Here is a 25,997-nt window from a genome sequence, read left to right as displayed (position 1 = left end):
ATAACCGATCGGATTTCTGTTTCCCGCATAATATTTAAATCAGGTCTGTGGTACGACACCAGATTAATAGTAAAGATGATACAAATTAAACAACATCCCAAATGCTTTCACTCACTCACTTTACTTTCATATGCAATCTCCATTAATTAGATCAAATTATATTTTTTGAAAGAAGGAATACTTCCAGAGTTGATCTTACACAAATAACTGGGTTGATCATGTTAAACAAGTCACATCATCGATCATCTGGGTTTAAGGTTGCGTGCAATGACTATATTGACAGAAATGGGAGATTGATAAACATGCTGAAACAATAAAAACATTCAACATTTAAAACATTAAAAAATTCCGATTCTGATTATTCCTCTGGCATAGCAGCGTTCAGCTCTTCATTAAGATCTCATGACTGACTGTGAGTGTACAGGCGATCGCCTTGTTCAGATAATGTTGCACAATTAAAATGAAAAATGACACACATAAATAAACTGTTTTAAAGATTGACGTTTATTGTTCAGATAAGTTTAATTTTGTGTCTAAACTGCGTCTGGCCATTACTTTCTGACAGTCACGCGGGGAGACTGGGCGGGGATTTAAATTACGTTCACCTGCCCAGATAGCAATGAGTCGGCGGACCACCGTCGGTTCTCCGGCGGCAGTAGAAGCGTCAGAATGGCGACATCGCAAACACGTTGGACGGCGCACCGCCGGCGGCAGCCGCTTTTTAAAAGCGGCAGCCGGCTTCCTACCGCCTTCGTTAAGCGGCCGGCCCGCGGGCCAACCGCCGTTCCGCCGCGCTTTATATTGAAGGCCGTCCTTCCGCGGCCCGCCGGAGGCAAACGCTATTTTCGAGCGCTCTGCCGCCGCTTATTCTGGCTAGATATATATATATATATATTTTATTTATAGCATGCAGTTTATCAAGAATAATGATTGCTCAAACCAGACAAATTTACAATTGGCATTTTTATTCCACGTTTCAAAGTACAGTAACTGTCATTTAAACAAGATGTTTCAGATCACTGAAACATAACAGAAAAATAAATAAATCAATATACTAACATGCAGGTTTCCAATTCAATTTTGGATTCAAAAGGCTGCAATTACAACACTTACAATAAGTTTTCATATAAAAAGGACAGCTCTAGGGTAACAAATTACCAGTAAACATTATGACAAGTAAAGAGGATATTTGATACCAAATAATGTGCAAGATACCAAATAAATAAAAGTATAACTACATTTACAAGCCATTTCTAACAATATGATAAGTGGTAGTAATTTATAGTAAAGCTCTGGAGTAGAATAGGCCATTATAACGGCAATGCTGACCTGTGGCACAAGGATTTACAAGCTTTATTTGAAAAAGAAAAAAAGAAAGTAATTTCCACAGTGAGTGAGTGTAGTCTGACACTTCTGACTTCTTTAGGGGTCTTGATTCTACTGACTGCAAGATAAAGAAAGGATTCCAGTTGTCAGTGATTCTGGGGTGTCAGTAGTCAGTCTAGTTTTAAGTGGTCGGCTGTGGGTCCCTCTCAGCTGTGCGGCGCCTTTTTCTGCCTTCACGGTCAGATGCTCCTTTCAGGTAACGTGTAACGTTAACCTGGACCGCCTCATCAGTGCATCCTGGCTTGCCGGGTCCTTCCGGATGGCTAATATAGAAAATACAGATCTGTCATTTAATTTGAATTGCATGAGGACAATAGGACATACACATCTACTTAAATAAAAAAAAAAAATCCAACTTACTTTGAACAATGGTCTTCAGGAACATGTCTCTAAAACATGCTTTATCCCCTACACCAAGCTGAAAATCCAAAAAAGTGTTACAAATTACATTTCTCTGAAGCTTCTCATAAATAAATAAAAATGTGAAAGGCTAAGGATTCAGACTGTAATATATGCAGTATACAATCTTAAATTTTACTTTATATCTAGGTCTACTACATGTACAGGTAGCCCCAGTGGGAATTAAACCGACAGCCACAGGTGCTGTTTGCAAGTTGTACCTAATTGCTCAGTGCAAGCAAACGTCTTCAACATTGTTTGTTGAACTTGCTTCACCTGCTCTTGAAGTAAGATTTTACAATTCGTATTTTTATATGTAATATTGTAGTGTTTATTATAAATGATTTATCTGTGCACTTCATTATTCTTTTAAAATTCATGTAGCCTTATAATCTTTAATCAAATACGTTACCCTTCCCTCCCCCTCGAAACGACTTCTCTTCTCTTCCGGTCATGTGCTATGGCGCGAGGGCGTGGCAACTCCCCTCAAACCGTGCTATGAGCAGAGATGGAGAAGAGGAGCGCTAGAGTAAAACCCTGCCCTCCGTTCAATATACCGTTTCATTTTTAAATACGTCACAACACTGGAGAAAAGTCGTTTGTAACTTCCGGTTCATGCCGACTTCAAATAGAAGCAATAGTTTCCAAGACAAAAAAACTTCACAAATAACATCACTTACTTGTACTCAAACTCTTGGCTCTGTGAAGTGGAGTCTGGATTACTGGGGAGAAACCTGGTTGCGAGAAAGAGGAAACAGAAATTTGAAAATCTAACAAATGGTATAGTTTAGTGGCAGGATCAAAAATCCAGCATAACAGCAATAGATTTTACATACCAGTTCAGCATTTTCCTGGTTTTCTGGAATCGATGCATCTTTCTAGAGTTTTTTTTCTTGAGACTTCCAAGATTCTAGAGTAGGGAATAATGAATGAAAGAGTCAGTTATCCACAATAAACAGAAAATAAATTACACAGATGAAATACAGGAAAATCAAATACACAAGTCAGACCCATTTACCTGCTCCCTTCATGAACTTAAAATGATGTTTCTCCCAGGTGCTGTGTGGAGGTGTGCAGAGGATGGCTAAATTGTTGCCTTCGTCTTTTTGCTGAGGTTAAATGGGGGCCAATGGCACATGCTCTCGCTGAGCCACTCTTGCGGAACCACTGCAAATGGCAGATCCTCCTCGTTGATAAACTGAACAATGTGAACCATCTAAAATAGAAGAACATTTTGCATAAAGTATACTTTTTGATTAATTTCCAGGCAAAATCAATAACATTAAAATGCTCACCCCTTCAAAAAACGAGTCATTTTCACAAGTGGATCAACAGAAAACCATGTTCAGACAAACACAATCATACACATATACACACATATATACATATACACACATATATACATATATATATATATATATACACACACACATACATCGTTATTTTTGTAAGAAAACACCAAAAGTTAAACTTTCTAGATGTAAAGCTTTCTTTCTAGATGTAAAGCTTTGGCGATCTACTGTAGCTAGATACATTTCAACATGTCGAACATGCTTGAATTCAGTGAGTAAAAAAGGCGAAGCAGCATGTGTTAGCTAACACTGTAAGTTAATCTAGACTAGCAGCATGGTTGTCGAATCAAACAAAACATCATTATGTTTAGTTAGAAAACAACACAAGTTATACTGATCAGTCTTTCTTGTTGTAAAGATTTTGCTAACGTTACCATTCCCACGTGGGCGGGAGAATTGTCCTTCAGGATTTGGTTACGTAAGTTAGTTAATTATTCGACTGACCAATACTATCTTAAACCACATACTGTAGTACTCACACTTGCATAAACATACGTAAATATAGTTAAAAGAAGAAAAGAAAAAACTAACGCCAGGAAGAAACTAAGTAACGTTAGCTATGTCAGAAACATGACGAAAACTTTGTAAACAAGGCTAACTTACTAGCTTGACTAGTAAGGCAAGAACATATTTGAAAAAGCTGAACTAAAAATGTAAAAAATGAACATAATATTGCGTTACACAAAAAGGAAAAATGTACTTACTTTAAAGATCGTAGTCAATGACTAGATAGGATATCCTCTCCAAATACTGAAATCGTGTGACGAGTGGCCACTGTTGTGTTGGTAAATCTGCTTCCGTTTTTTAGGTACTGCCCCTCTCGGCCGGTGGAGGTACTTCTCTGTTTGTGCTTTAATACTTTCTTAAACATTTGTACAGATTGCAAAACTCGCAATTGCAAATTAATCCCTTACCTGTAAAAGGTAAAATAAAAATAAAAAAATCGAGCTTGTAAAAAAATGAAAGACATAAACGAAATTTCCTGGGGTGACAGAGAGACTAAATATTTCTAAATATTTCACTTTATCTTTCAGGTCAAAACAGGGATTTTCATGTTTATTATAAATATTAGGCTACCATGGTTGCAAATTAATAAAAAAAATCTAAAGCATACCCAAGCTTTTGGCCAAGTTGCAGATGTCTTTCACTGTTCACTGATTTCAGGCATTGGTGAAAAGTCTAACTTCATCCATTTATTCTGCTAAATTGTTCATACCATGAATGAAATATTTATTTTAAAACCTAATCAGAATCAGAAAGATATTTATTGCCAAGTAAGTTTTACAAAAGGAATTCTTTTTGGACTATTTGTGCATCTCAATTGTGCATAAATCAAAGAAATGTAAAGAATTGTAACCTTAAGTGAATAAAATATTTCTATATATTTGACATAGGCCTATCACTGAATCGCTTCAGAGTTTCAACGTAATTTAAATGTATTTTCCTAAACCTTATCATGGAATCAGACTGAGTCAAATCTGTTATAAACCCTAATGACTTTGGAGCAACAACAATAACAAAATTTGATATAATTCACATAATAATTATAATCGCTTTAAATGTGAAAGTTAAAATGCTGTCAGTTCCACTCATGCCAATGACATGGCTGGTCGATTTCAATGCGGCTTGCCGCCAGCCGGCCGCGGTTCATTTAGACGGCGGCAACCGCCAGAGAGAATGAAGTCGGCGGCCCGGCGGCTGTTCGCCGGCGGCATCTCGCAAGAAATGGGAGTGACGTATTCGGCGGCAAACGTTTCATCTCCGCCAGCGGGGCGCACCTATAGCCGACAGTTTGGGGCCGGCGGCAAAAAGAAGCCGTGCCGATATTTTTTGCTATCTGGGTGTGAATGCAGACACGTTGGCTGGATTGCGTTTACATTACACTGAGATCCGATCACAATGCGTCCTCGACTACCTCCGTACCGGGACACGCTGATTGGATAACATTCCGATCAGATGTGCGTTTACACTTGCCTTTTCGATGTGTATGTGGACAACATCCAGATACAGGTCGCATGTTAATGCCAAGTGTAAACGCAGCCTAAGTCTTCCTCAAACGCTCTGCTGGTTTGGGAATATAAGTATTCCACACCAATGAGGTCTCCTGTAGAAATACAGAGTGTATCACATAGATGTTTTAATAACACTGTAGTAATGTTCAGATATTTAATGACTCAGGGAAGGAAGAGGACAGGGTCGGCTTGCAGAGACTGCGGGTGTTTATTGGAAACAAAACAACTTCACGCACACAGCGTTTAACTCAGTCCACTAGTGTCACTTCCTCGCCCTCTCTGGCTTCTCTCATCTCAGGTTTCCCACACTCTTTCCGCTATCGTACAGCTCGCTACGCGTTGCACCCACAGTTCTCCGCTGGTCTCTCTCCCCTTGTCTTCTTTCCACATGGCTTTTATCCTCTCTCCAGGCCAATCACTGAAACAAGACACAGGTGTTCGTCATTTGCACTTGACCCACTTATGCCGCACCTGTCTCCCAATCTTCTCTCCCGTTACAGACGCTGCTAGGCCACGCCCCCCCTTGCCACAAACACATGGGTGAAAAACAGCTAAAGTAAAATGTCTGCATGAACACAATACCTGTGTATTTACCGGGGCTGGTGTAATCCTGTGCCAGTTTCAGACCCAGAAGCTGGTGGCTCAGGGCATTGCAGTACTGCAGCAGCTGGCCGCCATTGCAGATGTCCTCCCTACTGGCACCTTCAACTGCAACGACCCCAGGTGCCTCGTTCCCCTGCACCAGTCCTTCCAACAGGTACATTTGAAAATGCAAGGCATTTGCACTTGTACCTAAAAACAAATTCAGAAATGGTCACCATGAAAAAAAAAAACATACAGTGCAAACACACAAATAAACAACAAACGCTATTTTTTAGTCATGCAAACCTGGCAAGAAGCGATTCAAGTGCAGGTGGAACGACTCCAGGGATGTTGATCCACGTGCACAGCGGTACAAGGGTAGAATGACCCCTTCTTTGGTCACCTGTCCTGTCTTCCTTTACAGCTGTACACCTGGTGGGTCCTTGATACGCTCTATGTGGCGCTGCTGGGTCTGCCAGATCTCCTTCATCCTCTCCTGGTCAAGGAGCTTGATGCCCATGGAGTCTGTTTCCCCCATGAAGTCTTTAAGCAGCTTTTCAATTAGCTGCTTAATCTCCTGGGCCCCTCGAGTGTGGCGGCAATGCTTTGCCAGTTCTTTGGCAGTGGGCTGGCAGCCTGTCGACCGCTTGGCCTCCTTTAGCCTCTCCACATCAGAAGCATCCCATTTGAAGATGCAAAAGATGAGGTGTTTCATGAAGGGGCCATAAAGCAGGTGGCTATCTGTGGTCACTCCTGCTGCAAACCTCCGCATAAACTACCACAGATCCAGCCTGACAATCAGCTGGTCCTACTCACTAAACATTGCTGCCACCTTTCCTTTCTCAGTGGCAGAGCAACAGTCCCGGTCCACATAGAGTTCTTGGGGAGGAGCTTCTCCTGCTCTCTGGTAGTGCTCCACGAGTCCAGAGCACATGGGAAGCAGGCCTTCACCCTCTGCCTCAGCGAGGACACACATGAGCCCAAACTTATTACCCCCATTGTGCCAGCAGCCTCACCAGCCAGTTTTTTAGTTACCTAAAATAGGATGAAAATAAGTAATATGTAAAGATCTGTCGGTTTACATTGGAAAAAAATATCATTTTGTGACAGAAAAAAACACGAGAACAAAAAGGTGACGTAGCCTACACCTATTCCTACTAATGGTGATGTTATGAGCATGTGTCTTCTTACCTTTTTAGTAGAATCCATCTTCAGGATGGTTCCATAGATAGAAGTCGCCCTGGCCTTTAGTTCCGGCAGTCGTGTCAGTACGTCTTTGGCATAAACTGACAGCAGCCATGCCAGACAAGGCACAGGTACCATCTGAGGCAGCGAGACTGCTAGGGTCTGTGGCATAGTCCGGGAACTTCCCAACCACTGAGAGATAATGAATAGTCTGGGCAATTCAATGCTTTCCGTGCCTCGGTTTCGGTATGCAGAAGTTGCGCTGTTCCTCAATGAGCACCCTCGCATCCACCTCACAATCTCCTCAAAAGACCTCAGCTCAATATCAGACTAATGAACATTAAGTTAAAACTTTTTTTTTTTAAACAGTGTGCCCACCTGTAGGTCAAAACCGCAGTCTGCCAGCTTTATTTTTTGCAGGACCGGCATTCAAGGTACTCTGTAGCCATGAAGTACCAGCCGCTGACATCTAAGACCCTCCTGACAGTCTTGTACATTCCATATGCTGTCAGATGGAAGCCACGATGACAACAGTTGGGCCACAGCAGTATGACCACAAGAGGTAAGGGACCCACAGGAATGGCATGGCATGATAGAAGGCGTCAGGTGTTGAAGGAGGCTGTGAATACAGAGGACAGGGCCCAGGAGGATGCCACCAGAGATGCAAGTGTTTGGTCAGCACCAGCCTCCCAGACTTGTTTCTGGTGAAAAAAGCCTTGCTGACCCACACATGCTGCTCTTTGGGCAAGGGCTGTCTCCAGCCTTCAGGCAGCTGCAACTGTGAGGGGAAGAAAAAGAGAAATCGTGTGGGTCTGTTTTCTCTGATGCTGATTTTTGACTAACCATTTAAGCATTTTACTTACTTCTGTGGGAAGAGGCTGCTTTTCTGGCGCAGCAGCTCTTCATCAGATGGTTCCTTTGCAGAATCTGAGCTGGAGGTGGCCACTGTTAATATCAGGATGATATTAAAAAGACGTGTTAATTAAGTCAAGTCACCTGTATTTATAGTGCAATACAGATTGTTTCAAAGCAGCTTTACAGTATGCAAAAATAATGCAAAAATCATTAAACATGAGACAAATTCAAACTGCTTTAAAGCACCTCTAAAAAGACTGACCAGTCAAGTGTTGGTTCAGTTCAGTTCAATAACTGTGTTAAGTTTATGCAAGAATTATAATATAAACCCAACAAAAACAAAACAAAGTTAAGTTAGATTCATGCCTGGAGGCACTGATTCTGACAGCATCTCTTCTCTGTGTATGTACCTTCTCTGTATCTTCATACTTGGTCTGGCATTCTGCTGAGGCTGAACGGATCATTGAATCTCACGATTCATTCAAAGCCACAGATTCGTTCACGAATGACCGCTGTGTGCTGCAGTTCTGCTGTGGCTTTCGTTGCAAAATAGAGCAATAAGCCCACTGACAATACTGTTTTAAATGTAGTACACCACTTAATGTTACCCTTTTGTTTGTTGAACTGTGTAAAATCAATGTCACATTTGAAATCGTGTGGATATTCGGAAAACATTGCATTCTTGCTCGTATACTATTGTGACGGAGAAGTACAGATTTCAGACAACAAGAATTTCTACTACGCCACCCATGGGAATTTCACCCCGGGAAATATGAATGAAACCTAAGAATTTAGGTCACACAGGTTCGACTCCCTTAAGAAGGTAGGCAGAAACGTGGCTACCATGAAAAAATACAAAGTTTTATTAATACAAAGTCATATTTAAAAAGAGAATGAGATTCACATTAAATAAACTCTGTTGCTCCAGAATGGGTCTAATGACTCGTTAGTGCATGGCTGACATCGGCTTCAAACAAACAAAAACAACAAATGACATACAACGATTTACATAACTAATAATTACACAACTGACAAAAGAAATATAACCTTACTGGGCCGAGGTTGAGTAGTATGAAGCTGCAGACTCGGAGCCTGCTGCATCTACAGTCCCGCACCCAGAGTCCCGCATTCTCAGACCCCTCGTTTTTCGAGACAGCGCCTCCTATCAAATTGGATCGGATAAACACATGGATAAACCATGGGATAAACACGTGAAGAGCCGAAACGTGAGTATCGTCAATTTTATTCAATGATTTCTTTTTTAATCAAACTACTTTATAGCTCATCGATACACCAACATATGAACAGTCTATTTAATATTTCTAATGATAGTTTGTAACAAAATTTGAGCCGTTAATGTATGTTTTTTTGCCTTTTTCCCCCGAAAATATTTTGGTAGCTAACGTTAGCCTTTAACCTTGGACTTTTTGTAGACAAGCCATTGTAAAAAAAAAATTGATTAAAATTAGTTGACATTAAAGTAGACCAATTAAATACATTAAGTGTGTTAATATCAAAGAATTTCATCATTAATTATTTAATCAGATTTACCTTTTTTTAAATTATCGTACCTTTTCTCCTAAAACTATAAATTGAATTAATTACTTAATGCCTAATTATTTTACTTTATATAATTTATGTAGACTACTTAAATTAGTTCTTATAAAACGTAAGTATTAAAATGGATCAATATTAATTTAACTGTGATATGATGTTGTTGCCAGCCATTTACGTTATAACTCATAGGCTACTACAGTTGCCTAATTATCAAATTTGCTATGCCTTCACTATGTATTAACCAGTCTATGGTATTAACATGTGAGCTAGATTGTGTCATTTTGGTCTTTTTTGGGGGTTCCTTGTTTTAATTTGTACTATTGACTGAAATTTGACTATGGGCTCTGTGGGTTGGTCTTAAATTTTGAATTTGAGTTTGACTCTCTCTTTTTTTTTGAAGATGGATATAACAATTCAAACGGGGGATTCACTTCCAGAAATACAGAAATGCAATAAATGCTGCAGTGATTTTCACTGCCCATTCTGTGCCCCGATATATTTTAAACCGACAAAGTTGTCCAAAGTTCAGAAACATGTTAAGGGACACTTCAACAGAGCAGTGCAACATGAAGGTAACATTAGCAAACATCTTTTTTTTTTGCTTTTTGAAAGATCATAAGACTGTGTGTGACAGTGCAATTGTATGCTGTTGTATTCCAGGGTACACCATTCATCGATGCGGTCGCCCCTGCCGAACCCAGCAACATTATCATTGCTTGTACTGTCAGTCCACAATTTTAAGAAAGCCAGATTTTATCACACATTTAGGATCCTGCAATTACAAGCATGTTAAGAGAGCAAGTGCCACTAATGCCTGTAACAGCACACCCACTGCTGTGGCAACTGGTGTTGCACAAGCTACTGCCATTGCTGTTCCAGCTACCACAGCCATCGCTGCCACGTCTGTGCCATCTATCATTGTCCCACCAACTGTTATGCTGCCCTTTGCTGCCATCTCTGTGCCGCCCAGCACTGTGGCTCCCATCTCTGTGCCTCCCACTGCTGCGCCATCGACCACAGCCATCGCTGCCACGTCTGTGCCATCTATCATTGTGCCACCAACTGTTATGCTGCCCTTTGCTGCCATCTCTGTGCCGCCCAGCACTGTGGCTCCCATCTCTGTGCCTCCCACTGCTGCGCCATCCACCACAGCCATCGCTGCCACCTCTGTGCCATCTATCATTGTGCCACCAACTGTTATGCCGCCCTTTGCTGCCATCTCTGTGCCGCCCAGCACTGTGGCTCCCATCTCTGTGCCTCCCACTGCTGCGCCATCCACCACAGCCATCGCTGCCACCTCTGTGCCAACCACCTCTGCCATTGTCAGGCCAGTCACAAAAACTGGCATCCGTGTGGGTCCAAAAGTATTGCAGAAATGCCCAAAATGTAATTTGACATTTTACAAAAAAAAATTAAAAAGGCACATTGAACGAAGACACACAGCAAAAATGATGGACATTTCATCCTCATCCCATCTCAAAAGTGAATGCATAGATCCCCAGAATGGACTGTATGCAGTCCACAAAAGTATTCATGGGGCTTCTACTCCACTCCATGTTCAAATTAAAATATGGGCACTTGTTCCAAAATGGCAAAATGGCACTTATTCCAAACCAATGCAGAACTCTTTCGGAAGGTCCGGAGCACTGAAAGGAGCGCTGAGGAGTTTCAGGTGACAGCAATGGAGGAGAGTGATGTGGGTGAAAACACTTACCCACCAAAGGATGCTCCAGGAATACAAGGCATGGTACAATACATCTTAATGAACAAAAAGATACCTTCTACTATTCCCAACCATTTGAGACTTTCTTCAGTGGATAAGGAATTTCCACGACACCTAATTCCTGAGGAGACATTGTGCTACCACTGTCCAAACCGCATGGTCCTCAGCGACCCGATCTGCATTACTCAAAAGGCTAAAATTCTTACAACCTCAGGAATTGTCCAAGGTGGATTATTATTTATTTTTATGGTTGTGATTTTGTACTTCTGATAATGTTGTGTTTTGAACTGAACCACTCCTTTTTTTATACCTTTTGTGTCTGCAGATATTTCTACATACTACAAATACTGTCCTCAGTGTGGAGCACTGTACCGGTACCAAGAGTGGAGTGAAGGTCTACATAATTTCAATGACCATGTCCTTCTTGATCTACCTCTCTGCCTCACTATTAGAAACCTGTTGCAGGTGATGCTTATATTTTTTCTTTATTCTTTAAAGTTGTTTTTATTATTTTAATGAATAGCAGTGATTAAGAGTGCCATTTCTATATCATAGGTCCACACTGCAGTCAGCAGAATAGTTGAGTATTTGGAGTTAACTACAGGTGTCCAGTTCCCCTCAGCCGATACAGTTTTGCATGGTTATCTTCATTTTGAAGCTCTAACAGACCATTAATATCAGTATTCTTGCGTGACCTGTGGTTCACCTGTCCATAATGGACATAATGGACCTTCACAACAAGGCATCTTTTCATCTGTCAGGTAAAAAACCCTTTTAGTTTACGGATTGCACAAAGGTAATGGTTTATTCAAACTTTTCTTCATTTCCTTTAGTGAGTGACCTTGCACAACCTCCAGAAGATTTTAATGGAGATGTGGATTCAGAACAGTTTTGGAAGGCACTGACAGAGGAAAGAATTGCCCGTGGATTTGTTTCAAGTAAGAAAGCAAATCCACCAGCAATTATTAAATGTTAAACCTATGTAGATTTGTATTTAGTAAGATAAGACAAAAGGTAAAATGCTGATTTCTATGGTATACTGACATGTTTTGTTTCCCAAAGGTAAAAAAAAAACAATCCATTCAGTGTTCCTCCAAGTTTTCACTTTTGGGCACCCTGGATAGGGAGAAATACACGGCGCTCGGACTGTGTTCTTAACACAGAATTTGAGAAGATCCGTCCAGCAAAAGCAGCAGAGGTCTCTGAGATAACTGTCTCAGAGGATCGTCTGAGAGATGAGCTCTGCAAACAGAAGGTAAAATCTCTATTCAATGTTGGCATTACTTTATGTTGTTGTCCTATTAAGGGTTAAGGGATTCACTGACACACATTTTCTTTAATAGGTGCAGGTGATTAGAAATTTATGCAGAGAGTGTGGTTTGGATGCCACTGGATCTCAAACTGACCTCCTTTTAAGACTTTCGCAAGAAATGAAGTCACGAGAGGCATATGACAAAGTTTTTGAGAAAATTTGGGCTGCCTCAGGTAAACCTCAATATTGCAAATGAGAACAGTAACAGCAGTAACTCTAAAATATACAATGTGACATTGATAACATGATTAAGTCTTGCATGAGTATACAAAGGATTACAGTTTCTAAAAATCTGCTTTTCTTTTATGTATTTGCATTTTAAGTGGTTGGGCCGTGATTATGTGTCCGTGTGGCATTGTCTACAGTTTGAAATGCAACATCCGAGCAGAGAGCCCGCGTGATTTTGGGGACATGCTTCTTTCATGGAAGCATATGCCGAACATTGTCATCTACGACTTTGCACGTGGACTGTCAACCCACACTAACCTAAGACAACCACAAACAATACCCTTCACACCATTTGAAGGAAGGTTAATGGACCCAACAGCAGAAAACATTGCGAAAGCCAAAGCTGGAAACATAAAGGTGTCACTACCCTGGCTGACATGCAAAAAGGAAAATCCTGACCCTGATGGCCACCCTATAACTGGTTCAGCAGAACATTATGTTCTGTATGACCGGTTCCATGAGGACAACACAAAGGACGCTCGAGATTCACTGCGGAAGCTTCGCCTGGTCCCGCAACTGGCTGGAAAAGTTAACAGCCAAGTCGTGGAACAGTTATTTGCAAAACTAAAAAACAACAACTACTTCCTAAACATGGCTTTGCCGTCGACTCATGTGTTTCTCATGCGAAACATAATTCACCATTAAAATATTCGCAAAAATGAAGAACGACTTAAGCACGTGAAAAAGGAGTTTCAGACAAACATTGTAATGAATGTCCACAGCCAGGCTGTTTTGGGTAATTTTTCACTGTACTTGTGCACTTTAGTTATGAATGTAACACTTTATTACTCATTGGACTGATCTGTTCATTTATGTTTTTGTAGAACATAAAACATCTGAGGAATCCATGGATGTGTCAGTAGGTAAGTACATTGTTGTGTCCAGTCCCCTCCCTCAGGTGGAGCTACACAAAGTTTATGATTTCTAAGCTTGATTGTTTTTTTTACCTTACTTTCAGTAGCAGTGCCAGACACCATTTTAAAACCCTCAGCAACACCAGGAACCATTGCCATCCCTGCAGTGAGTGAGACTGCATCACCAGAAGCCGCTGATTTGGGACCAACAACCCTGTTGGAATATTTTTCAGCAGTAAAGCCATGGGAAAGGGACTGGCATCCAGTGCAAGAAAAACTGGTAAAATTATTGTTGAAATTTAATGTGCATGCATTTGCAGTCGAGCACTATTGTATGACTATTTAAACATTTTTTATAGCTTGATTACGTGCTGGACGTCAAACGGCCTGGAGCTGAAATTATTGTCAAGGAGGGGAAATTGTGTCTCATTAGAGAGGAGTTTTGGAGCTTGGGTTTGCTGAGGGATATGGATTCCCACGTTAGCAGTCTGCATTTGGAAAGCTATATTTGTATTTAAACATTCACTAATGAGTGACTAATTGAATTATTTATTGCAGATTGGAAACGCCTGCATGCAGCTTATTATTGAAATGGCTCGGAATATTGTATGTATATAAAATATTACAATGTAAACTGTCAAAGAGTATACATGTGTCTGAATCAACCTACATTTTTGCTTGCTTTCTTTTTCCATAGGGCAAAGATATATGCATAGAGAACTTTTATGTTGTTCCTACTTGGAAGGAAACCCCAAACATTGTTACAGCATTACCGGTGAGTGTTTATAGTGAGTGGGAGTTAAAAAATATAAAAAGGCATAAATTCTTATTTAAAAAATTTCATAATTTCTGAAATCAATTTTAGGAGGATGCAGATATGAAAGACTTGATAGTCTTTCCAGCATGGACAAAAGCTAAGGGCCCTGACCACTACATTGTCTGTGTAAGGAATTATTTCTTACTAGATATTGAATGTCTCATAGATATGTTGATTACAGCGTAATTGTTGTGTTTCTAAAACTAAACTTAGATCATTGATGAAATGCTTCTTCCAAGAACTTTAGAATGAAATCTTGTTACACCTTAACACATTATAGATTATGAGGCCACTTCGAAGGGAGATAGTCTTTTTAGACTCTCAGTATGCAGAGCACGAATCCGGCTTTGGAGATGAGGACTACAGAGCAATTTTTAGGTCCAGCAATGAATTTAGACATGCAGTTTCAGGCTCTAATTTTGGCTATGTTCCTTTAGCCATTTCTAGCTTTTGTTCTACTATACAATTAGCTTTGTTCAAAGTTTAAAGGCCATGTTTTATTGCCTTAAAGTCCCTGTAAAGTCAAAATTACGGATGTGTTTTGAGTTTGTCACACCACAGAAAAATTTGTTATTAGTCACCCAGCCAAATTTGAATGATAAAAAAAGTCAGCAAGTACATAAAATAAGCTATCAAAATCTTGAAAAAATGAGCAGTAATCTCTGCTCTCAAACGCTGGGGGCGTGTCCGCTGGCTGCGCTGAAACCACGCCCACTCGCGGGAAAGCTGCCGTCGCCACACTCAACTCTACAGCCGGAATGGATGCTCGCACGGTGGGCACGCACTGCCGAATGGCACCAGTTGTCGGCGCGACGGGAGGATGAAGGCTGAGGCGGGAGTCGGTTCGGCCCCATTCACCAGTAACAGCGGATTATCAGTGAATCCCAGACAGTTATCTCCGACGAAAGTTTATAAAACTATCCCGTGTAAAATGATCACTTACAGAGGCGGGTTTTGGCGGTGATCCTCAGCTCTCCATCAAGGTGGCTCTTCACAAAATTAATCCACTTCTTCTTGATGTAATCGTTTTTCGGAAATTAAAACAAGGACACCGATCTGTTTTGTACGTGATCCGGTGATCGCATCCAGGTAGTACGCATTTCCGTGACGAAGGCATAGCTAGCTAGCAATCTGTAGGCTGTGTTACTAATAGGGATGCACCGAATCCAGGATTCGGATTCGGATTCGGCCGAATATTGGGCTTTTTAACGGGGTTCGGTTTCTGCCGAACCTCAGAATTTTTTTCCACCGAACCGAACCCTAGGCTTGCACTACGCGCGCTACGTCGAAGTCACCGATCAGTGAATGACATCAAAGTACCGCGTGAACGAATAGAGAGCAGACGGCTCCTTATGCTTTTGAATTGCTCTCGCGGGACTTTGATGTCAAAAACTCATCTGTCTGTGCAGCGCCGGTTCAAGTCGAACAAGCCTGTAGTAGTTATTGCAGAGGCCAGTCAGACTCACAGAGGCGATTGGCATCTCACAACTCGCACTTTATTCCACAATCGAACTTGTGTAACTGTCTGTCACACGTTCTACCGTCCACAGCGTTACTTAACAAAATAAGGTAAAAATGAGCATCAAACAGAAATAACCCGCACACATGGGCATGTGTTCGAGGCGCACGACACATACGGCGCGCAGTTCTTAAAGGGGACACACCTTATTTCCACTCGCTACAGTAGGTGGACCGTTCGAATGCAGTAGGCTGTGAGAAAGTGAAAATGGAATTCGTGAGCAGAAAAAGTGTTGTTTGGCAGTAGGCTACTTTCAGTGAAAGAAGGCAATTCAAGTCGAGCTACATGTTCAATTTGCAATGCCGATTTGTCTCATGGTGGCAAGGACTCTAGGCTACACAACATCGCCGCTGTTAAAATGCATAATGTTGCTTATTCTTTTTTCTTTTTTTTTACAGTTATAAAAGTAAAAGTAGTGTTTATTATTTACAGTAATAAAATAAAATGAAAAATCCACTTTGTTTACTTCATTAATGTGTTTACTGTGTTAATGGACTGAGGATGAGAGTAGGATTCGGTATTCGGTTTCGGATTCGGCAGAATCTTAACCAGTGGATTCGGTATTCGGCCGAACCCCACAAATCTGGATTCGGTGCATCCCTAGTTACTAATAATAGTACTGACAGTAACTCGCGATTGAGCGGCACACTGATGTGAATCTGCTCTATAATATTGTTAGGAGCGGACAGCCTCAGGGGCTCCAGTGCGTCATCAAGTAGGGGCGTGTCCAGGAGCTCAAGGGCTCCAGTGCGTCATCAAGTAGGGGCGTGTCCAGGAGCTCAAGGGCTCCAGTGCGTCATCGAGCCCTGTTTTAGCCCCGCCCATAAAATCCAGAAAAAAGCAATGGTGAAAAACTTTTTAACGGTCTAACTCCACAATTCAGTACTTCACAGTTCACAGTCTTTGTAATATGTTTTAGCAATACATTTCTAACATTTATAAAGTGTTTAGAATTTTTTTTTGAAATTGCCTTTACAGGGACTTTAACTCTAATTTTTGGCTATGTTCTCCTAGTCATTTCTTGCATGTGTTGGCTACGTTCATTTAGCCTTTTTTGCATGGTGTGTCTGTTCTCAGGTTACAGATGAGCTGTCATTTAAATTTGATCAATCATATTCATGTTTTTTTTCTACAGACAAATTGCCAACCAAATTGATCCAGGGATCTGGACAGAAATGACTGGAAAGGATTTTTCGGTGATAATTCTACTGCAAAAATTATTATTTTGCATCTGTACCTTTTATCTATTATTAATTTCTAAACTGACTTTTTCTCATTTTCTCAATCATAGGCTTTGCCACGTCAGACAAGAGGGAATGACTGTGGTGTTTTTGTGCTGATGGTAGGGTCTTTAATGTGTTTATAAGTAAGGTCTAGTGAACAGTGTTAACAACAGCTTGTCTCCTGTATTTCAGTACACCCTCTCAATGGTCTGTGACATCGAGTTCGATTTCCAAGAGGTAAGTTAATAAAAGGAAATGTATGTTTATTTTATTTACTTTAAGTTTATTTTGGTAAAAGTAGAAAACAGTATGACCTTTAACAGGGCATTTATTTCAGGTTGACATGCCCATGATTAGAAAATGGTGGTGCCTTATGCTAATGGAACGATTTCAAATTGACGGGTATGTCAAAAAGTATTGTACATTATATGAGTTAAATTTGTCATATTACTTTTGAATATTTTTTCAATACAACATTTTATTTAGCATGAGTAACAAAACACCCTTAATAACTCTTTTAAGCGCCAATTTCTTTTTTTTTCTTTCCTATAATTTATTTATTATTGTTTGCAAGCCATGGGCGCAGGTTTGCCTTCTGGACAGACGAGGCAAAATGCTTATTAGAGGCAAAAACTCAACCTCTGTATAGGCTAAAAAGAAGCAGAAGCACCACACAAGATGTCCCACAGCACGTCCAAGTAGTCCAAGATCGGACAAGAACTGAAGAAGCACTGGTGGACTGCATTGTGTCTTCAAAGGGAACAGAGCAGCATTTAGTGGTACTGAAATGGTCATTTTTCACCATTTAAAGATTAGCATTCCTAAATGACTCACCCAGGGCTGTGATCATTGTCAACTTCAACATTGTCAATTGATTATCCAATATGCTCTTTAGCTATATTTTTAATGGTTATGCCAATTATTCATTGATGGCTTGTGTATATAAAACAACACTTTTTGTTTGCCCCGCAGGATGTTCTCAATGGGAAACCATCAAAGTGGTTCCCCCTAAAGCCACATGTGCCAGTTTACATGGACAGTGAGCAGCAGTGTGCCATTCTTTTTGAACACCTCAAAGCTCTGCTAGACAATTGTAAAACTCAACTGAACTTCACAAATGAAGTGGAGTTCATTTGTAGTTTTCTTTTTCCTGAGGTAGGCCCGCACATGTTTGTCAATTTGATTGTTTCTATTATTGCCATATATGAAATGTTTTATACATGAATTAATTAATTAATGTATTTATTTATATGGACAGGCCATCATTCATGGCCTATGTGAGCTGCAGGCATTGTCCTGGCAGTAGGCTGAGGAGGTGTTCCTTCGTGGCCCTACTTATCACCCTAGGTATGCTTGTAATTTGCATTTGCAAAAAAAAAAAAAAAAATTATTACACAGTATTTTTTGACAATGGCATTCATCTTTTATTTTAGTGAAGTTGAGGAATTTGACCAGGTGATTGCAAAAAGAATGAGAAAAGAATCAACATTTGCCAACCAGAAAGTAATTATTTTACCTTATGTATTTACATTACATTTTACATTTATTCATTTAGCAGACGCTTTTATCCAAAGCGACTTATAAATGAGGAGGTTTTTTAATACAATTAAAGACGAAAATAAAGTCACTAACACAATTCTTTCTTCCTTTTTTCTTTGCTTTGTCCTGTTTACAGCAAGATGACAGTGATTAAGGTGATCGTTAAATAAAGTACAGAAATGTTTATTATTGGTGTTTTGTCTATTATTTGAGTTTGGCTTCACATTCAAAATATCAAAAAACAGGTTTTGTAATGTTAGCATGGTATAATGTTAATTAGACCATTATATGTTGAACTGAAAGAAAAAATGGAATTTGAAACATTGTACAAAAACAAACTAAAACATTGTAGCAATATAATATCACATAATATTTTTCAGAAGATAGTTCAATCTGTATTTGTATCTGTTACATCAGTAATTTCCTTTCAATTACACCCACGCTCAAAAAATAAATACTGGGTAATTAGTTAGTTTGAGAACACAATGATTTTTTTTTTGCCACATGCATTAAGCAGGGAACGCAAATATTTATTTGGATAACTTTAAAGGCACACTGTGGAATTTTTGGCCACTAGGGTGCGCTCGACCTGTAATTTTCACGTCTAGTGCCCCTAGAGGCCACAAGCGCCGCAGCATTGTCGCAAAAGTCAACAAACCGTCAACCGGTCAACCTCCCGTGTCTTTATGTGTGTGCAGACGGCATTTGATTTGTATGTTGGAGAAAGTTAATCGATTCACTACTGACCAAAATAATATTATAAATATAAGATTAATAATATAAATCCTATAAAGAAAACAAATTGAATAAAAGTAGCATACGCAGAAAACAATGTCTGATCAGGTAAGTCGCATTGACAAGGGTTGCCCAATCCTGCTCCTGCCGATCGTCTGTCCTGCACAGTTAATCTCCAACCCTAATCAAACACACCTGAAGCAAACAATTAACGTCTTCAGGATCTCTTTGCAATGGGTTGGAGATGAAATCGAGTAGTCGGGAAATCGAAAAATACTACATATTTCCGTTATTTGTAGTCTTCAGTTTGTTTTTCCTTTTACACAAATACAAACATATATGAGCTGAAAGGAAAAAAAACATTTACATTTACATTTGTATACGGCAGTATTACACGAATTCGCAGTAAATATTACATTATATATACACTTTTATGCCGATGTTTATTTTAAACTCTCCCTTTTTCTTTTTTTGGTCTCCTCTGACAAAATCTTTGCTTTCTTCCGAGTAGCTGTTGATTCAGCCATGACGACAACATACAGACGCCGGCAATCAAACGCGAGTTGAGCTCTCACGTTAGAATTTGAGGAAGTTGGGGTGGTGGGGGAAGTGACGTATGCCGTAAAGCGGTCGAATTTTGTAGTTTTTTTTGTGCTCGGGTTCCTACCCGAAACCCGAAGTTACATAGTGCTAGTAAAAGCTATACAGACACCTTCAGGCTTCGGCAGACGTGTCATTCAACCTATTGTAAGTCGATGTACCATCTCAATGGGTTTTGGTAATATATTATAAAGGTTGAAAAGTTCCACATTGTGCCTTTAAATAAAAAGAGACCGTAATATTGCATTCTAATGTTTTCAATGGCATTTGGATAAGGGTGTTATACGATCTTCCGAGCAGCAGGAGGCGCTGTCTCGAAAAACGAGGGGTCTGAGAATGCGGGACTGTAGATGCAGCAGGCTCCGAATCTGCAGCTTGATAATGTTGCCGAGGTTCACCACGGAGAAGTGATCACAAAGCTAGTTAGTCAAAAGCACACTTGCACACACACACACCACCGTGCACTCAGATCACGCAACCAAAACACTTCAAAAGTGTTGCACGGCAACCGTAGGAGGAGCACCACCACCACAAGAGACCCTTCACCCGTGGGACCCCGGCGACTGAAAGAAAACAAAACAAACTTAGAACAAACTTTAAAACAGTTACAATAAATCACAATTTGATTACATCACTGTATGATCAAAAGAGCAGGCAGTGATAAAGTCATATAAATCACAAACAATATACAAATTTTAGTACAATAGAAAAAGAAAAGAAACAAATTAACTCAATTCAAATAATAGGGTAGACAAGCTGGAAGGAAGCAACCGCGGGGTGATTTCCTCCGTATTTCACAAATTAGTGCACATCAACCCCAAAATACACTAAACTATAATTTAACGAAACCAAACAGCGACAATCCCCCTGAACAGCTGGACGATAGGGCGTTCTCGCAGTATGGCAGCAGAGAGGCAAACGGGACTTCGACTATAGCAGAGACAAATCGCTCACGAGCGAGAGAGAGAATCCTGAGACAAATACACACAGAAAACAATTACTAAAATGCATACATCACCTGCTAAAATTTCGGCATATAACCACGTGCATGACAACACTTACCGAAAAATGGAGATAAGCTCTATTTTCCCTTTACAGGCACGGGTATACGGGATTCATATAACTGCCGTTCAGCTGAGATACAGGGAATGCTGCAAACAACGCGAAACATCAACTAATCCCCAAACCCCACAAGGCCAACCAATCTGCTTTCCATAAAACAGTTCGCACATACCTGAGAGGTTAGCAGTCTTAGAATCCACTTAAAACGAGCCGAAGGAACCAGAGAGGGGAAAAGACAGGCTGTCAACAACAGAAAACGGGGAGGAGCCGGACGTGACGCATCCCAGGCCACAACCAACCAGCTCTTAAATAGTGGATACTCCCTGCTGGTTGGTGCTCACAACCGTCAATCACCACCACTCATCTCATTCATTCGGTTACAATCGATCAACATTAAAAACACTGCTGGATATCAGCCTGCATTTTGATCACAGATTTAGTCGCACAAACAGCGCAAGCGGCTTGTGACAGAACACAGACTGACTGAATGACACTTTATTACAAGTAGAAAATCTCAAATGAATATCGCTGAACTCCAGCTTGTCTGTGTTTTCAGATCATCCGCGCTTCTTCGGCAGTGTAGAGAGCGCGTGCGCATGGTAGAAACCGTGTTCTTTTAACAGAAAAGCTCTGACTGGGGTTTAAATTATTAAATTTAAAGTGAATCTTTATCAAGATGCATAGTATCCTGGATCCATTAAATAACTGGACTTTAAAAATAAAAATCGGCCTGCCTCTATGGGAATTTAACATAGGGATGTACTTACTTATGCCCCCTGTATTTTAAGGAAGAACATTTTCATACAACTTCAATCATTCTTGGACCAAAACCACATTTTTTTTAAATTTCAATCCGGTTTCAGGGCACACCACAGCACAGAATCTGCACTGTTAAAAGTGCAGAATGACATCTTGCTATCCTTGGATGCTAAAAAACCTGTGCTGTTGGTAATGCTGGACCTTACTGCAGCATTTGATACGGTGGACCATTCTATCCTCCTGATCCGTCTGGCCCAGCAGGTGGGCCTTCAAGGACCCGTGCTGCAGTGGTTCAAGTCATATCTTGCAGATAGAACTTTTTCTGTGATGATCAATGATCTCTCTTCTTCTCCAGCCCCATTTTCCTCTGGTGTGCCACAGGGTTCCATCCTTAGCCCTGCTCTATTTTCCTTGTACATGCTCCCCTTAGGTTCTGTGATATCCCGGCATAATGTCTCTTTCCATCTGTATGCAGACGACGTACAAATCTATCTGCCAGTTGCCCAGAACTCCCCAGACACACAGTCCATTCAGACATGTCTGGTTGACATTAAACATTGGCTGTCACAAAATTTGCTCTGTCTAAATGAATCAAAGACTGAATTTATCCTATTTGATGCCTCTAGTTCAACAAAGGCAGCTCCCGATCTTGCACCCCTGACCACCCACCTCAGTTTTGTAGTCAGGAATCTTGGGGTGATTTTGGACAGTAGTCTGAAGCTCGATAAACAGGTAGACTCTGTGATCAGGGCAAGTTTCTTCCAGCTTCGTCGGTTGGCCAAAGTCAAACCATTCCTCAGCTGTAGTGACTTCGAGAAAACAATCCACGCTTTTATTAGTTCACGCTTGGACTACTGCAATGCTCTCTACATCGGGTTAAATCAGGCCTCTCTGCACCGTCTACAGCTTGTCCAAAATGCAGCGGCCAGGCTTCTTACCAACACCCATAAACATGACCACATCACTCCTGTCCTGCACTCTCTCCACTGGCTCCCAGTCGAGTTCAGAATCCAGTTTAAGATCCTACTGTTCGTTTTTTGCTCCATCCATGGCCTTGCACCTCTTTATCTGTGTAATACGCTGACCCTTTATCAGCCCAGCAGACCCCTGCGCTCTTCTGAACAACATCTGCTGGTGGTCCCAGGGTCCAGGTGCAAAAAGTGGGGTGATCGTGCCTTTGCGGTAGCGGGGCCGAAACTCTGGAACGCTCTGCCACTGGAATTACGCTCCATCATGGACCTGCCCCTGTTCAAGGCCGGGCTGAAGCACCATCTCTTTAGTTCGGCTTTTGACAATTGATGGACCACTGATTAGCATAATGATTTTATAGATGTGTTGTATTTTATTTTATTGTCTTGTATTTCACTTCTTTTATTTTTTGTCCTGTACTTTTAGTCTCTGTCCAGCGCTTTGATCAACTCTGGTTGTTGTAAAGCGCTTTATAAATAAAAATGTATTGATTGATTGATTTATGTATTTAAGATACATTATTCATTCACAAAGAAAATTGGTGTCCTTAAAGGTTGGATTTTTCCTCATTTTCTTAAAGAAAGGCATTAAGATCAATTTCCAAAAGATTTTTTAGTCAACTTTAGCATGGGAGTATTCACCTTATGCTTAGCACTGTATCTATCAAATTGTTGCTTCTTCAAAAATACTTGATGGCCAACCATTAATGTTGTTGTTTTTAACAAAACTAGTTGAGATTCTGTTCAGATATAACCGAGATAAACGCCTCAGACTAGACCTGCCAATACAGCACCTCGGCCATCTGTTTCAGGTGCACAGGACAACAGCCAGTGATGCCTTTCACCATACTCTCAGTGTGATGTACTCACGGCTGTCTGCATTGGTGTACTAGCCAAGCAGAGAAAGTTTATTGGCCAGTATGCCACACCAGTTTGGGGAATCGTTCGGAAGAAATGTGGCCGCCATTGTGGACTGTTTTGAGGTTTTTATTGAAAAACCCTCAAATGTACTTGCAAGGGCACAGACTTTTTCTCAGTATAAACATGCATACACCATGAAATACCTAATTGTGATTACACCCCAGGGTGTAATTTCTTTAATATCCGAAGGGTGGGGTGGGCGTGCTAGTGACAAACATATAACAGCGCAAAGTGTTTTCCTCAACAAACTGTTTCCAGGTGACATTGTGCTGGCACAATGTCACAACTATAACGGTCAGACTATAATCCCACCCACTTTGAAGCTGTACTAACTGCAGTGGATAAGCAAACTGAGCTAAAGCGAACCGAGCCGTGCCAAGTCGTACCATGCAGTGGAAAAGCGAAGCGAGCCGAACCGTACCATGCAGTGGAAAAGCGCCATAAGTTCCTAGAACTACCCGGTGCGAAAGCCCCTAAAGATTAATAAATACTCTAACAAATGTATTGATCATTGTTAGTTCATGTTAGTTTATACATTAATGTTAACAAATTAGACCTTCTAAAATGTTACCGTTCATATTTAAATTTGACAGAATAAGATTGAAAAACTGCTAAATGGATAGAGGTAACTTCTTTTGCTCTGAAGGTTAAACACGCAAAATACAGAAGAACCATAAGCTGTCATCAGCTATTGGTGGTTCTTGATGAGCAGTGGTTGTGCAAGTAGTTCGTTGGAACTGTGTGCTTCTGTTAACTAGTGCAAGTTAATTTTTACACTATAACAGTGATTTATAGCTCAGAACTTAAAAACAGGCTGTGTGAATAAGGAATGTTCAGATCTGGCTCACATTCAGCTGTGAACGCAGTCTTAATTTTCCACATACACGTATTTTCTGGTGCCATTTTAAATGGCCAAGCCATTTGAAACTCTTTCCGCACAAAGAACAAGACTTTTCAGGTGTATCTGTTAGTGTGATGGCAAAATAAATGTATTATTTCTAAACTTATTACTACCCTCAGAACACTGCCGTTTCTTTGCAGAATGAGTTTGGAAATTATGTTTCAAGTCTCTTTGATATGTGAAACTCTTTTCGTGCTGAAGACACATTAACGGCTTCTCTCCAGTGTGAAGCCTCATGTGAATCTCAAGGGTTTTACTGAATAGAAAACTCTTTCCACACTGGTGGCATGTAAAAGGCATCTCTCTGGAGTGAATAATTTTGTGCCTGTTAAAGTGTTTCATGTCTGGAGAACTCATTCCGCATTGGATCTTCACGTGGGAATTAAGGGTTAATCTGAAACTCTTTCCACACTGTTCACATGCGTGTAGCTTCTCTCGAGTGTGAATTCTCATGTGTTTTTTAAGGTTTCCTTTTTGAGTGAAACTCTGTCCACACTGTTGGCAGGTGAAAGGACTCTCTCCAGTGTGAATTCTCATGTGAACTTCAAGGCTTCCTTTTTCAGTAAAACTCTTATAACACAGTTTGCAAGTGTGAGGCCTCTCTCCATTGTGAATTCTCAAGTGGGAATTAAGAGTTGGTTTATGTGTAAAGCTCTTTCCACACTGAGGGCAGGTGTAAGGTTTCTCTCCAGAGTGAACTCTCATGTGGCTTTCAAAGCTTCCTTTATGAAGGAAACATTTTCCACACATGTTGCAGGCGAAAGGCTTTTCTCCGGTGTGAGTTCTCATGTGCCTGTTAAGGTTTCCTTTTTGAGCGAAGCTTAATCCACATTGAGGGCATGTGAAAGGCTTCTCTCCAGTGTGAACTCTAATGTGGGAATTAAGGAGTCCTTTCCTTTTAAATTTTTTCCCACACTGATGGCAGGTAAAATAGCTCTTTTCAGTATGAACTCTCATGTGGACTCTAAGGTTTGCTTTTTTCTTGAAACTTTTTCCACACTGTTGGCAGGTGAATGAGCTCTCTTCAGTGTGAACTCCCATGTGGACTTTAAGGTTTCCTTTTTGAGTAAAACATTTCCCACATTGTTGGCAGGTGAAAGGCTTCTCTCCAGTGTGAATTCTCATGTGGACTTTAAGGTTTTCTTGTTGACTGAAATACCTTCCACACTGACGGCAGGTAAAATCATTTCTAGTTCCTGTTTGATGGTGGGTAAAATAGCTCTTTTCAGTGTGAACTCTCATGTGGACTGTAAGGTTTGCTTTTTTCTTGAAACTTTTTCCACACTGTTGGCAGGTGAATGAGCTCTCTTCAGTGTGAACTCTCATGTGGACTTCAAGGTGTCCTTTTTGAGTGAAACTCTTTCCACATTGTTGGCAGGTGAAAGGCTTCTCTCCAGTGTGAATTCTCACGTGGACTGTAAGGTTTCCACGTTGACTGAAAAACTTTCCACACTGAGGGCAGGTAAAATCAATACAAGGTCCTGTCTTTTTAGTGAGGAAGTCTTTTC

At 40.6% G+C, this 25,997-nt stretch overlaps 1 protein-coding gene, 1 long non-coding RNA gene and 1 pseudogene across 2 annotated transcripts in view; 1 reads left to right on the top strand and 2 right to left on the bottom strand.

Annotated features, from left to right (window-relative positions):
• Positions 1 to 2,311: 2,311 nt before the first annotated feature.
• LOC130073210 (uncharacterized) lies at positions 2,312 to 2,983 on the bottom strand. The gene is made up of 3 exons (XR_008804219.1): positions 2,804 to 2,983; positions 2,622 to 2,695; positions 2,312 to 2,519 (listed from the first exon to the last, which is right to left on the bottom strand). It is a non-coding gene; the product is annotated as an uncharacterized LOC130073210 (long non-coding RNA).
• Positions 2,984 to 10,916: 7,933 nt separating this feature from the next.
• LOC130073206 (uncharacterized) lies at positions 10,917 to 13,462 on the top strand (annotated as a pseudogene).
• An 11,093-nt stretch (positions 13,463 to 24,555) lies between these two features.
• The window catches only part of LOC130073205 (gastrula zinc finger protein XlCGF57.1-like), a 250,423-nt gene continuing 248,981 nt past the window's right edge, over positions 24,556 to 25,997 (bottom strand). Inside the window, exon 4 of the mRNA XM_056238675.1 lies at positions 24,556 to 25,974. Within this exon, the coding sequence (XP_056094650.1) occupies positions 24,556 to 25,974 (1,419 nt within the window). The remainder of the gene's footprint in view (positions 25,975 to 25,997) is intronic.

The sequence above is a fragment of the Rhinichthys klamathensis genome, unplaced genomic scaffold (genome assembly GCF_029890125.1).
Source record: "Rhinichthys klamathensis goyatoka isolate OS25496 unplaced genomic scaffold, OSU_Roscu_1.1 h1tg000530l_1, whole genome shotgun sequence".
NCBI lineage: Eukaryota > Metazoa > Chordata > Actinopteri > Cypriniformes > Leuciscidae > Rhinichthys > Rhinichthys klamathensis.
This window is presented reverse-complemented; position numbering and strand designations above follow the sequence as displayed.